Below are 15,419 nucleotides of genomic sequence, written 5' to 3' on the forward strand. Positions count from 1 at the left end.
ATTCCCTGTGTTTCCAGCTCTTATCTGTACATGCTCTGGGCTATGACAGCTCGTCACATCTGGCTACCGTGGAGAAATACGAGCCCCAAGTGCGTGATGGGCCCAGCCACAAGCCACCCCCCCCCAACCGCCACCTTCCCCTTCCCCTCCTGGTATCCCTACTCTCATTATTGGTCCTGAGGAGCATGCTACATTTTAGCAACTACACTTGCCATAATTGATGTTAGGAAGCTCTCCGTCTGATGGCAAGGCTACTCCCATCCTTGGACCATGATCAGAGGGGTTCACCAGATGTTAAATCCACATAGGGACCCTGCAATTGGATTTTGGCTTTCATTGTCATCCTTAGCTTTCTGCAAACCAGGTGCTCACAATTTAAGCTCTGATACCATTCCCTCCATCAGATTTGAATTTTATTGTCTACACAAGCTAAGAAGCACATGTGTGTCTTTCATGTGCACTTTATTGACGCCTCACTTAGATGGCAGCTTGTTTGAAGACAAGCCTTTAAGACCCTAGATGCTATTTTTTTGGGTAACTGGGCACCATTTGCTTTCCTCAGCACACTTTTCTATAGCACCCATATCTTTTCAGTGATCTTTTTGTGAGGGCAAGCATAGAGCAGGGACTTGTCATAAGAACTTATTGTTCTTAGACTGGGGCTAAAATTAAGTGAGAGTCCCAAATCCATTCCTATAGGTATGGTTTATATCTGTTTCTAGTTCACCTTAGAGACATCATTGTCATTTTATGTTAGAGAACATTGTCAATCTTTTCTCCTGGGGCATAAGCTAATTCTATTGTTAGTGTAATACATTTAGATAATGGTATGCAATTTAGAACACTGTTGAGTAAAGGAAATTATACAAGTACTGGCTGGCTATGAACTGCAATATATGAATTGTTGACTTGTATAGATTTAACTCTTAAGTGACTAGACACTATTTACACAAGCAATGGGGGTTGGTGATTAAACTTTCAATAATATTCCTTCACAACATCAGGACAATGCCTACCAGATTAATACATAATAAAGCCAGGAGGGCATTAAAATAGTAAGTAAGTATATGGTAGTCCTGGGCCACCATTCAATAGACACTCACAAGGCAAGTGATCTGAACCAAAGTGCAATGACCCTCAATTCTATACCCTTAGGATAATAGACACCTGCTTGATCTCACACTAGAACGTTTCTAGGAGCACTTGGACTGTACTTCTTCTAAGACAGATTTGTTTATTCTTTTGGCAGTCCAAGGTACTTTCAATAGTCTTTGTTGGCACCATAAGTCAAATGCATTGATACTTCTCTGTCTTCCTATTCAATGCCCAACTTTGATATGCGTGTGAGGCAATTGAAACTATCATAGCTTTGGTCAGGCGCACCTTAGTCCTCAAAATGACATCCTTGCTCTTCAGCACTTTGACGTGGTCTTGTGCAGCAGATTTATCCAATGCAATTCAACGTTTGACTTCTTGCCTGCTGCTTCCAGGTGTTGTCTATCCAAGAAGATAAAATTCTTGACGATGTCGATCTTTTCTCCATTGATTGAGATATTGCCTAGTGATCCAGTTATGTGGATTTTTGTGTTCTTTATATTGAGTTATAATCCACATTGAAGGCTACAATCTTTTATCTTTATCAGTAAAGATAAAAGCATCTTCAGCAACTAAGATTGTGTCTATGGCATGTTACAGGTTATTAATAAGTCTTCCTATGATCCTGAAGCCATGTTCCTCTACCTCTTGTACAGCTTCTCAGATTACTTGTTCAGCATACAGACTGCATACATAGGATGAGAAGGTACACCCAGACATATACCTTTCCTGCTTTTAAACTATTCAGGATTCCCTTGCTCTGTTTGAATGACTGCCTCTTGATCCATGTCCATGTTTTCCACAAGCACGATGAACTGTTCTGGGATTTCTGTTCTTCTCAAGGATATCCATACTTTGTTATGGTCCACAAAGTTGAATGCCTTGGCATACTCAATAAAACACAAGTGAACATCTTTCTAGTATTCTCTTCTTTCATCTGAGATCCATCTGATGTCAACGATGATATACCTTGTTGTATGCTTTCTTCTGAATCCCGCTTCAATTCCTGGAAACTCCCTATTGATGTACTGTTGCAACCATTATTGAATGATCTTCATCAAAATTTTACTTGTATGTGATATTACTGATACTGTTCTATAATTTGTATATTCTGTTGGGTCGCCTTTCTTTAGAATTGATACAAATATGGATCTTTTCCAGTCGGTTGATTAAATCATTCTATGAGGGTAGAATTATTCCAGTGCCCCAAACAGACAAATATATTACTAATAAAGAACAATTAAAAACCAATGTCTTCACATGAACCTAGAAGTAAAAATCTTCTCTTTCAATTTTTTGGGGCATAGGTGAGTGAGTGCTTCCAGTGCTTCATCAGCTTGTTGAAACAGTTCAATTGGTTTTCCACCGATTCCTGAAGCCTTGTTTTTCAATAATGCCTCCAGTGCATCTTGGACCTCTTCCTCCAGTACCATCAGTTCTTGATCATATGCTACTTTAAAAAAAATGGTTGAATGTTGAGTACTTCTTTTTGGTATAATGACTATATATTTCTTCCATCTTCTTTTGATGTTTCTTGCATTAGTGAATATTTTATCCATAGAATCTTTTAATATGGTTAAAATATTACCATTAAAAGAAGTGCAGCATCTCTAAATGCTCAATTAGCATCAACTGATTTTTCATCTTTATGAACAAAGTGGATACAATATCTATGACTCTGAGAATGACTCCAGAAAGGGGGCTGAGAGGGAGGACTACACACCTGGATTGCCAGGTGTGCAAGGGGCTAAATCTAATGTTAAATAAAATGAGGTTGTAAACTAAGGGGTGAGAGCAATCGGGGCCTGGGAGGTGGGAAGCAGCTGGACTTTTTAAGGGAAAGCTAACTTATTATGGGCTTGGGCCAAGAGTTAGGTTGAAGATGGAGATTTAGCACAGAAATGGTTGTCAAGTTTACTAACCACCATTCTAATCCTTTTGAGAAAATGATGAATAATTTGGTTGAAAGGACATATGTCTAAAGATTGTGAACTCAGCTCTAAGACCTGTCTTGTGGAGTAGAGAGAAGGATACAATATAAAATCACATGCTTCTTTTAGTGGCTTCCAGGAGTGGGAGGGAGGGGGAGAGGGAGTGTTAGCTTAGGTGCCATGGAGTTTTTGTGAATGATGATGAGATAATTTGGGAAAAACTAGTGAGAATGATTGTACCATGTACAAAGGGCCACCAATGTCACGGAATTACATATGTAGACACTGTCGAATTAGCATATCCGGTTTTGTGTTTATTTTTAGTACAATAAAAACAAAACAAGACTCCATGCTTCTGAAACACTTTATGAAGAGGGTAAGATTCTGGAAAGCACTGACAGTTTTGGAAATCCAGAAACATTCGAAAATTGAAAATCAAAATGTTCCTCAATATAAGCAACTGAAGAAAAAATAGAAAACGCGCATCTAGTTAGCACCACTGTATGGAATCATGCCTGAAAACATATAGGTCATGCCTCCTCGTAACATATTGATCATGAAGGGGAGTGTGATAATCTAAGTAGTGTTGGATGAGATGCCAACGGCAAGAAGGGATCTCCGTTTCTTGGACATTTAAGACGTTTTGCACTATGACGACCCCTGGTGTCTTGGGAAGAAGGATGTGATCACATTGAGACAACAATGGGGTTCTCAGATTCATTATAGCCATCAAGGCAGAGCAGATGATTCTTTGCACCTGCAAAAATAAATGTTTGCCAGAAATCCAATGGGCAACAGTCTTCATGGGGAAAATAGCACCATTTCTAGATTGTTTTGTTTTGCCCCTGCAAATTCAAGGGCTGGCTGCAGGCGTCGCTGATGGCATAGACTGTTGGCTTCTGGCTGAGAGGCTCAAGGAGATGAAGAAGCAGGATAAAGAAGACAAAGCATACACAGGATGGTGCTTGCAATGAGTGAAGACAATTCAGAACAGGTAACTGTGCAATTAGCCTACGGAATAACAACTTATTACAAATACTCTAGAGCCCCCCGAATGATAATTAATCTGATTATTGACACCTGGAAAATGTACACAAAATGACTTTAACTGCAAAGTGAACTTAGAGTATCATGGAGAAGTTGGTTACAAATGTGTGAAATGCAAGCATACTTTGACAAAATTAGAGGTTAACTTGGTATGCAGGAAAAGTATAGTTTGTATTCTGTACAAATATGTGTAGTAAAATGTGTATAGTTGACTGTGTTGGCTTTTTTCTTTGTACAGAGTAGCTGGAATTTGTTCAGAAAAAGAAAAAGAATGACATACTCCTTTGGGTCAATATACAAAGTGATACTTCTGCTTCATTTAATAATAATTTGGTCTGGGAGGGTGGAGGGAGGGTGGGGTGGAAAGGGGGAACCGATTACAAGGATCTACATGTGACCTCCTCCCTGGGGGACGGACAACAGAAAAGTGGGTGAAGGGAGAACATCGGATAGATATGACAAAATAATTTATAAATTATCAAGGGTTCATGGGGTCGGGGAGTGGGGAGGGAGGGGAAAAATGAGGAGCTGATGCCAGGGGCTTAAGTGGAGAGCAAATGCTTTGAGAATGATGAGGGCAATGAATGTACAAATGCGCTTTACTCAATTGATGTCTGGATGGATTGTGATGAGTTGCATGAGCCCCTCATAAAACGATTAAAAACGTGAAAAAACATTAATTTGGTAACCAAATGGCACGCAGCAGTAGCTCTGCCCCACAAAGGGTAACAGGGTGCAAGTGAAGACAAACCCTCTATCTCTAGGAGTAGGTTTTGAAATAGAAAAAAAAGGCGTGTGTGGTTATTAAAAGTTTACTCACCTATTGGAACCTTGAGACAAAAGCCAAAGGGGACCTAAATGTTCAGGCAAAAAAAGGTACTGGGTGCTCTGCTGCATCACAGGCTGTTAACGGATCAAAGTAGACGCTTACTAGAACACTCAAACGCTATGAACAGAAACGGAGAACTTTTGAGACCAGTTGTTGCTACCGGCCTCTACAATGATCACAGACGTGCCACAGAAACGTCACACCAGTCTAAGGGATGGGCTACTCCTTCCAGAAAAGGTGGCCCAACAAACAAACACCTTAAACAAAAATAGAAGACAAGCAGGGAAAAGAAACTTGCGACTTATGTAAGAAAGGGTGCTATTATGAACACATGAGGGACTCATAAATAAGAAAGAATAACCTCGGTGCACATAAAAAGGCAAAAAGGCCTTCATCAAAAAAGGGCAAATAACTAGAGTTTTCACTATCACAGTAGCCAAGGAGTGAAAATTGAATTAATGAGGTGACCATGTTTTAATAGCAATAGGAAAAATAAAAACAAACAAAAACTAGTAGTCTGTGTTGACCAGATATTTCAATACACACTTCTTTTTATTTTTAAATTAATTTTGTTGACAAAATACACAGCAACACATACACAAATCCAACAGTTTCTCCACGTACCATTTAATGACAACGTGTACCACTTAATGATAACATACACCACTTAATGACAGCATGTACCATTTAATGACAGCATGTACCATTTAATGATACTGATTACATTCTTCAAGTTATACCATCATTTTCATCCTCCTTTTCTGGGTTCTTCCTTCCCCCTTAATAAACCCACTGTCCCCTAAGTGTTTGCTTTAATCTTTTAAGTTGTTGTTATCAATTGAATCCTACTATTCTTAAAAGAGCATGATGTTCAAGGCAGCTAGTTTTACTTAAACCAGTTAAGTTAAACTACTGTTTAGTTTTAAGATGACATCAGAGGATATATATATATATATGAATAAGCAGGGTTTTTTATTGAAAGTTTAATGGGAAGCTAAAAGTCTCATCAGAGCAACGTTATAATTTTATTTCGAAGTTTTTATTGTGAAATGCATGAAGGCGTACAGAGTAGATCATTAGTTTTACTTTCAACAATTCATACAGATTTTGCTCCATCTCATTTATTCCGGTAACATTCAATGAAACACCACTCATCCCACCTTCTTTCTCCATGTTTCCCAGTTTTATTGTGCCTTCTCCCCTAGCCCTTCTGGACTTTTTCCTGGGCAAATGCTGCCCCTTGACCTCAAAGGGTTGAACATTCTAAGGTCTGCATACCTCACTAGTGTTACTGTTCTTACAGATCTATTGTTTGACTGAAAAATCTAGCCATGGGCGTGAGTTCAGGTCCAGATCTGAGGGTGACAAAGGGCCATATTCTTGAGGGGTTCTACCAGTTTCTAACCAGTAACCTTGATCTCTTTTATGATTTTGAGTTTTGTTTCACCCTTACACTACTCTATTTGGAACTTTCTAATGTGATCCCTTTCAGAGTACCTGATAGTGGTAGCTGGGTGCCATCCAGTTCGTCTGGTCTCAGGATCATGGAGACTGATGTGGCACATTAATTAATTGGAATAACTGTTTCCATACGTCATTACTTTTTTGCCACTCTTCTTTGATCCAGACAGTGAGCTGTCAAGATTTGCAACTCAGAGGGCCACTTGCAAACTTTTAAAACCCCAGTCACTACTCATCAAAGCAGGCTGTAGAACTCTTGTCTTCGTGGACTATGTTATTGACAACTGACTTTGATGTCCCCCAAGACCAGAGTCTTGAGCCCCAGGAATAATTCCCTTTAGGTATTTGGGTATGTCTTAGAGGTTTTGCTCCCTGTCTGATCCTTCACAAAGAATGAAGCACTGCCTGGTCCAGCCCCTTCCTCACAAATATTCTTATGGTTCAGCTTCTTATTTCATGTACACATATCCTCGGTCAAACCTCTCTCTCTGTATCTGTAGGTACATTCACCCCAATCCCCTCAATATGACATCACTCTCCCTACTCCTCCCCCCCCACCGTGTTTCCACTATTCCTCTCATATTTGTGTCTAGTCAAGTTCTTGTAGGAATGTGTATGTAATAGTATTTACCTCCGTGATCTAAAATGTTTTCACTCCTAGTGTCTTCCCCTGCCTCCGTCATTTTTGCCAACTTCCCTCTTGTAGAAATTGCTTTCTCTCAGGAAATAGTTTAAGATGATCTAAGGGCAATAGTTCCAGGGGAATCATCTAACTTTCAAGACTCTAGGAAGTCTGGAGTCCATGAGCATTTGAAACTCTGTTCTTCATTTCCCCCCTTTGATGGGGATTCTCTTATGGAGTTTTTGATTAAACTGTTCAGTCTGATGGGTAGGCACCATTCAGTTCTGGCCTCAATGCAAAGGCCACACTGGGTGCACTCTTGACCTGCTCTTACATTGATGGATTTTCTAGATGACAATTTAGCGATCTCTATTAAAACATTAAAATACAATGCTCTATAATTACGTTTCCATCTGATAAGTCTGCAAAAAAATCTTGGATGTTTGATGCAGCACTACTTATAATAGGAAAACACTGAAAATCATCTATAGGACCAATAATGGGGGTTAACTAAGTGATGGTTTGTTTACTCAGTGACATATAATAATATTTGTCTGTATTTGTAAATGTGAATTATGGTGCTGTGAACAATTAATGAACTGCCAGAAGGGTGAAAACCCTTTGTGAGAATAAGTACAATTAGAATGCTCTTTAGAAACAGGGATGACTGAACTTCAACTCACCTATTTGGCCATGTTATCAGGAGAGACCGGTGCCTGTAAAAGTACTCATGCTTGGTAAAGTGGAGGATCAACCTCAAGGGAACATCCTCAGAGAGAGGCTCGGCACCGTGATTGTAACAATGGGCTCCTGTGTGAGGCTCCTATGTTAATGACGGTGGACTGGGCAACGTTTCTTTTTGCTGTGCATAGGGTCGTTATAAGTCAAAACCTAATTGATCGTACCTAACAACAACAACATATATGATATATTGCTAAAAAAAATACAGAAAACAACAATTGTATATTGTGATTTCTTCTTTGTTTCATGTGTATACATATGTCCATATGTATAAATGCTTGAAAGGCCACATATGAAAATGTAAAATTCACTACCTGTGGATAGTGGGTTAAGGATCCCTTGGGTGTAGTTGGTTACACATTGGGCTGCTAACTGCAGGGTCAGCAGTTCAAGTCCAGTAGTCACACTGCTAAAGAAAAGTGAGGTCTTCTGCTCCTAAAAAGATGTAGTGCCTCAGAAGCCCCACAGGGCTGTTCTACTCTGTTGTTTAGGTTCCCCATTTGCCAGAACCAACCTAATAAGAGTGAGCGTGGTTATTTTGAGTTTGAGTAGTAGGACTCATTTTCTATTCTTTATATTTTCTGCATATTTTCATTTTTTATTAATAAACAAGCAGTTTTATTTACACAAGAAAATATTTAAAAAACTAAAGTATATCAAACTTATAAGACAAATACAGGCTGTTCTTTGATGTACAAAGGAGTCAAAAACCAGTCTGTTTTTCTGACTATGATGGTGCTAGCTACTTGATGGAGCAACAAAGGAAAGTAGCAGTGTTTTTGAGGATCTAGTTCACATAAAGCAGCTTGCTAAATGCCTTCACATCTGGCATATCATTTAATCCTTATAACCATCCTGTGAAAGGCTTCGTTATCTGCATTTCACAGATGAGGAAAGAGAGGCCTGGTAAAGAGTTACAATCAATGGTGGAGCTGGGGTTTAGCCTCAGGTCTTATCTGATCCCTCAGTCTAGGGTCCTTATACTGAATGATTCTCAATCACCTACTAACAACAAACAGACACGTCTCTTTAGTTCAATTATAAGAGAATGGAGAAAGTAGATTTGAATGTAAACGTTTATCTGCCAACAACATTTGAGGGAGCACAATGTGCAAGAAAAAATTTTTTTTCCCCTAAATATCTAAGGTGTCAGATACACAACTGTTTCTAGAAAAGAGATGTTAAGATTAAAAGAACACCAACGTTTAGTACGTTATGTAGGATATGCTTTATCCAAGCTTGGCTCTTTATAAGGCATAAAAACATCCACTTACCTCTCTTTCTTGGTATCTTTGTGGTCCAACATTGGGAATTCCACCTGGATCATCTCTGGAGTCAACATGATTTCTATATCCTGTTCACAGAGCTCACTGAAAAGGAATAAGGTATTTCACTTGAATGTTTTTGAATTTCTAAACTAAAAATAGAAATATTGTGATCATTTAAAAGTTACGCAACTGTTATGACTTTCAACTGTTGTTCCATCTACTTTTGTTGAGTCTGTAAGTAAAAAGAAGCAGAAGGCTCCCTTCCACTAACAAACTATTTATTTATTTTTGAGTAGGAATAACTATTTACAGCAGAGAATAAAGGGCGTTTTAAAATCAGGTCTGTATAATTTGCATTCTTTTCGAGTGCACAGGGAACATTTACTAAGATCAACCAGTTCTGGAACCATAAAGAAAACCTATGTGATTTTTAAAAGCTAGAAATGAGTCACACTATGTCCTCTGGTCACAATGAAATTAGAATAGAAATCAATAGCAAAAAAGGTAACTAGAAAATCCACTTTTTCCAGATTAAGCCATATACTTCCAAATACTCCAGTTGTCTGTCAGTTTGTCATACTGTTTGCCAGGAGAGGTAAAATATAAACTTGTGTACATCCCACCTGAATTCAGAGATCAGTTCTAGAACAGAATTTATACATTGAACACTAATGACCAAAAGCCCGATGAGCGGTGGGAGGACATCAAGAACACCACACATGAGGAAAGCAAAAGGTCATTAAAAAGACAGGAGATAAAGAAAAGATTAACTTCTGGAAAACACAGTCAATGAAAACACTATGCAGCACAGTTCAACTCTGACACAAACAGCGTCACCATGAGTTGGAATCAATTCAAGAGCAACTGTATTTTGCTTTTAAACATACGGAGCTTGTAATTTCCCCCTTGAAATCATGTGGTGATAGAATAGTGAAAATATATTTTTGATAAGAGAAGGCAGGGACTTGGATTTAGAGATATTTCCAAGTGGGGCCGTAGGGAGTGAGTCAGCTGGACCCAGGATGCATGTGGTGTCTAGAGGATGCAAGCTTAGGGATTCTCGAAGGAGAGGCTGTTCCTGGACAAAGTGCGCACCCTGTGTGGTTCACGTATGCTGTTCCTAGTCTGTTGTTCGATCTCTGGCTCTTAAATCCTCTTAGACTGGGCTGGTTTAAGTGGGAGTGGGAGTAAAGAGCATATTTCCAGTGGCTGCCTCTCTACATATTTTAGAATTTAGGGTTTCCCTATTCCCAACCATATTAAGGAGACTACTCTACCTAGCGAGCAGTGTGGAGTCCCTGGGTAGCGCAAATTGTGAATACTCTTGGCTGCTAACTGAAGCACTAGTCGTTTGAGCCCACCCAGGTATTCCTTGGCAGGAAGGCTGACTTACAAACATGTTGTCGTTGAAAACTCTATGAAGCTTAGTGTAACCCACACGAGGTCATCATGAATTGTAGCCCACTGATGACAACAGGGGCAGGTTAGTTAGCAGTGTGGCTGACTGTTAGTCTTATATTTTCAGGTGGGTGTTAGACGCAGGCACTGCGTGCTCCTTTGAAATCCCTCATAGCACCTTCCGGCACTTTCCTTCAGGGAAACAAGCCGCAGAGACCGAAGGTTAAAAAAAAGTACCGTTCAACGATTTCTAGTCGGTCTTCCTCTGGCAAGTCTCGAACAATGGCAGGGACCTCGATGGGGAGCATAGCCGTGTTGAAAGGATCACAGCTGTGGAAAAATCATGCAAGAAACCAAAGATAAATCACTTAGCAAAACATTTTTGTTTCAATGCTTGGTGAGGCCTAACCTCCTTCCTGAAAACCCATTCATGTTTCCTAGAGGCAAAGACAGTATGTTGCCAAATGCATTTTCCAGAGTTTACAAACATAGACTCATAGGATTTTTGAGTTTGTCGGGTCTGGAATGACATAATTATTGGGAGGTACGGGTAGTAGGATAGTTTACCTCTTGTTCTTAGCCCCCACCCCCTTCCACCACTTTTGTGGCCTTCCTTGGTTGGTCAAGTCCATTCACACCTTCCTTACCCAGCCTTATGAATTGTTTGGTACTGTAAGTTTAGAGCTTCATACATAAAATCCCTGGGTACTGAGGATATTGAAATAACGTCGATATCAAAAGTGTATATTGTTATTTTCAAAGCCGGCAGAAGACTGCTGTATCAAGATGGCAGAATAAGCACTTTATGCTTCAACTTTTTCCTTATGAGCTTTCAAATGGTATTAAAGGGAAAAAAGAACACACATGTGGTGGACAGGAATCGGAGTGAACATGGTGTCAATCGTATATATATGAGGGGGTACCCAAAAAAGCCTGCATTTTTTTCCTTAAAGCTGTTTAAAAAATTTTTTATAAAACAATCTTATCACCTTCAAAGTACTCTCCATTACACTTAATACCGTGTTTCCCCAAAAGTAAGACATCCCCCGAAAATAAACCTACTTACAGTTTTGCCTCTCGATGAAATATAAGGAATCCCCCGAAAATAAGACCTCCCAGAACATAAGGCCTCCCCGATAATAAGGCCCCCTGAAGCTACTGTAACGCTGGACTCTGGACTGTAGCGGCAGGCGCCGCTGTGCAGCTCACTGTTGACCACAGTGCAGCCGGAACAGACAGGAAGTACGAGTAAATGTACCATAGATAGTTGTACATGGAAATAATGGTAGTAACAAGAAATTCTTGATACTGTAGGATTCAGTTTGTCTGGTTATGCTGGTTTGTGATGACAACTGCTACCATACCATATACAGGTAATAAATTTCCTTTTTTTAGGTTCAACAATAAATGTGTACTGTATTCTTCTTCATGGAAAAATAAGATATCCCCTGAAAATAAGACCTAGTGCAACTTTGGGAGCAAAAATTAATATAAGACACTGTCTTATTTTCGGGGAAACAGGGTACATTTTCAAATCTGTGATTCCATTCTTGGAAACAGTTTTCAAGTTCATCTGTTTGGATGGCTGACAGAACCTCCCTCATTTTCTTCTTTGCCTCTTCTACATCTCAAATCGCTTTCCTTTCATGTCCCTCTTCATTCGCAAAAACAAAAATAAGTTGCATGGAGTGAGGTCAGGTTAGTAAGGTGTGTGGGGCCAGAGAGGCATGCTGTTTTTTTGCCCCAAACTGGCACATTGAGATGGCTATGTGAGCAGGTGCATTGTTGTGGTGGCAAAACCAGCCCCCGTCTGCCACAAATCAGGCCTTTTCAGTGGTACAATGTTACACTATCTTTTTAGAACCTCTAAATAGAAAGCTTGATTAACAGTCTGACTGGTGGAACGAACTCCAAATGCACTCGTTGACATTTTCGACCATTCAGGAAGTTGATGGATGTTCAGAAAGAGACTTGCCATCAATCGACATTTCACCTCTTTTGAAACAAGGAAACCACTCGTACACGTGAGTTGTTCCCATAGCTCTGTCCTTGTGAGCTGTGTTCAACATCACAGCAGTTTCTGGGGCATTTTTCCTGAGCAGGACACAAAATTTCACAGCTGCACGCGGTTCTCTTAAACCAACCATCACAACAAATGAGGTTTGAGCGAAACTACTTTTACGAAAAAATTCAGTGTGACCAGAGAGGACCTTCCCAGGATGTGCCACTGGGGGATTTCACTCAGAGTGTGTTTTCTCATGCTCATTTGGCAGGAAAAATGGGTACCACAAAAAACCCACAACCTTCCTCTAGTTCTTAAACGCTTCCTCCCCCCAACTACCATGACCCCAATTCTGCCTTGCAAACCTGGTGAGACAAGAGGGTGCACAGTGGTACAGATGGGAATTGGAAATACAGGGAATCAAGGACAGATGAACCCCTTAGGACCAGGGGTGACAGTGGCGATACCAGGAGGGAAGGGGGGGGCATAGAAAGGGGGAATTGATCACAGGGATCTACATATAACCTCCTCCCTGGGGGACGGGCAGCAGAGGGGTGGGTGAAGGGAGACGCCGGGCAGTGTAAGATAAGATATAATAATAATTTATAAATTATTAAGGGTTCATGGGGGAGGGGGGAGTGGGAAGGGAGGGGGAGGGGAAAAAAGGAAAATGAGCTGATTCCGGGAACCCAAGAGGAAAGCGAATTTTGGGAATGATGAGGGCAACAAATGTATAGGTGTGCTTTACACAATTGATCTATGTATTGTGATGAATTGTATGAGCCCCAATAAAATGATTTTAAAAAAAAAGCTTCGAGGAGTTTTTTATGTTTTGGGGTTTTTTTTTGGAGGGTGGTACCCCCTAGTATGTATATATTTAAGGGCCCTGGTGGTGTAGTGGTGACGTGTTGGGCTGTGATCTACATGGTTGGCAGTTTGAAACCACTGGCAGCTCCGAGGGGGAAAGACGGGGCTTTCTACTCCCGTCCACAGTTACGTCTGGAAACCCACAGGGGCCACTATGAATCAGCACTGACTGTATGACAGTGCGTCTGGTTTTAGAGTAATATATCATCATATAATTCTTATGAAGGATTAATGTAAAGGTGTAGAAATTGATTCATGTGTATTTAATGAAAATACTAGAAAAAGATAAGTGAATATATTCTATCGCCCCATTGGATTAGAATTGGCAAGAAGAAGGGAATGGTATTGAGTGCTTTCCTTTTTTCTAATGTATGTGGTTAATATGTCAAGTTTCTTTCCTTTCTAATATGTAGGATTTTTATAAACATTAAAAGGAGAAAAATGAACCTATACCCTACACTGTAGCTTTGTGTGAACTGAAATTACTGTCTTTGAGATACTGTGGCATTGTACTTCAATGTGATTGTTTGTGTAGTGTTTGTAGGCACCCATCACCTGTCTGCTGGTGGTGTGTTAGAGAATGTGAGTGTGTGCTGTCATTCTGTTTGCTGTTTCTGTAGCACCACTGAGAGCAGCCTTGGCTGGTGTTGGCTGCTGTTTATTAATAATACAGGAGTGTGTTGTGGTCTTTGTCCAGATGATGGAGTTTCAAGAGGTATGGTTGTCACTGAGCTGTGTGGACAGAGATGCTGTTTCCTTTCAAGTAGGACAAGAGAGAACAAAATCCAAACCCAAACCCAAACTAAAGAACAGCCCCAAAGAAAATAATAAATGGAAAAACAAGCCATGAAAATCACACAAAGAACAGCAATAAAAATCATTTAATTAAAAAAAAATCATTTAATAACTAAAAAGAAAAAAGAAAGGCAAATACAAGCAGGGTAAGAGAAAAATAAAAGAAAAGGAACGAAAACTACAAGAAGCTGACCCCAATCCCAATTCTGTGGACAGCCTTCGCTCCCGGCAGAAGAATTCACTTCAGAGGATAGCACTGAAACTACAGCTCAGGAAGAGGGACATGTCTGATCAGAGCCCACAGGAGCAAATGAAGGGGGAGGAAGAGAGAGTGGAGCACATTCTGGTCCACCAAGCCCTGAGGATGAGATTCCCGCTCAGAGCAGCCAATGCATAGAGAGGATCAGAGGGCCACACCCACTATGAGACACGACATCCCTCACTGACCCATCGCCCTACTGGGGACAAGACTGGAGACACAGTGCAGGAATTGTGCCCCATCTGGCCCCCACCATGCTGAGACAAAACACTAAGCGTGTGCAACAGAATGGCAAGCAGAATAGAGCAATGAAATCCCCAGGGAATACCAAAAACAGACTGTGGGGCTGGGGCATGGCACCCCCATCAGACTCGATCTGAAAACACTCCTAAAGATCAACAAAAAGACCTTGAACTATTTACAGGCTTTTCTTTCTTTTCTTTTTTTTTGGCATTGTGCTGTTTTTTTTCTTTTTTCTTTTGTTCCTTTGTTTTGCCCTGTCTTGTTTTTTTGTGTGCATAATATTATCTCTGCAGGTCTATCTAGATAAGACAGGCGGGATAAACAATCTGGAGGAGAAAACAACAGGACCAACCACCGTTCCAGGGGGACATGGGAGAAGGGGAGGCAGGGGAAAGGAAGTGGATGCTAACAAACCCAGGGACAAGGGAACAACAAGTGATCCAAAATCAATGGTGAGGAGGGTATAGGAGGCCTGGTAGGGCTTGATCAAGGGCAATGTAACCGAGAGGAATTACTGAACCCAAATGAAGGCTGAACATGATCGTGGGACAAGAGGAAAGTAAAAGGAAATAGAGGAAAGAACTAGGAGGCAAAGGGCATTTATAGAGGTCTAAATACAGGCACGCTCATATGTAAATATATTTATGTATGATAATGGGGAAATAGATCCATGTGCATCTATTTATAGGTTAAGTATTAAGATGGACATTGGGCTCCATTCAAGTACTCCCTCAATGCAAGAACACTTTGTTCTATTAACCTGGCATTCCATGATGCTCACCTTGCCAACAAAATCGCTGAAGACAAAGCAGGTGCATAAGCAGATGTGGTGAAGAAAACTGATGGTGCCCGGCTATCAAA

At 40.4% G+C, this 15,419-nt stretch overlaps 2 protein-coding genes across 3 annotated transcripts in view; one reads left to right on the forward strand and one right to left on the reverse strand.

Moving 5' to 3' along the window:
* CFAP221 (cilia and flagella associated protein 221) overlaps positions 1 to 15,419 on the reverse strand; it is a 107,657-nt gene that overhangs the window by 2,609 nt on the left and 89,629 nt on the right. Inside the window, exons 22-23 of the mRNA XM_004711882.1 lie at positions 10,630 to 10,722; positions 9,001 to 9,096 (exon numbers count right to left, since the gene is read on the reverse strand). Coding sequence (XP_004711939.1) covers positions 9,001 to 9,096; positions 10,630 to 10,722 — 189 coding nt within the window. The remainder of the gene's footprint in view (positions 1 to 9,000; positions 9,097 to 10,629; positions 10,723 to 15,419) is intronic.
* Positions 3,890 to 15,419, forward strand: part of SCTR (secretin receptor) — a 235,272-nt gene continuing 223,742 nt past the window's right edge. The window contains exon 1 of one of the 2 annotated variants that reach the window (XM_045287429.1): positions 3,890 to 4,020. In XM_045287429.1, coding sequence (XP_045143364.1) covers positions 3,985 to 4,020 — 36 coding nt within the window. In that variant the 5' untranslated portion in view covers positions 3,890 to 3,984. The remainder of the gene's footprint in view (positions 4,021 to 15,419) is intronic. The other variant, XM_045287428.1, reaches the window with a different exon arrangement.

Source organism: Echinops telfairi, unplaced genomic scaffold, assembly GCF_000313985.2.
Source record: "Echinops telfairi isolate 266 unplaced genomic scaffold, ASM31398v2 ScPeMD7_15;HRSCAF=58, whole genome shotgun sequence".
NCBI classification, from domain to species: domain Eukaryota; kingdom Metazoa; phylum Chordata; class Mammalia; order Afrosoricida; family Tenrecidae; genus Echinops; species Echinops telfairi.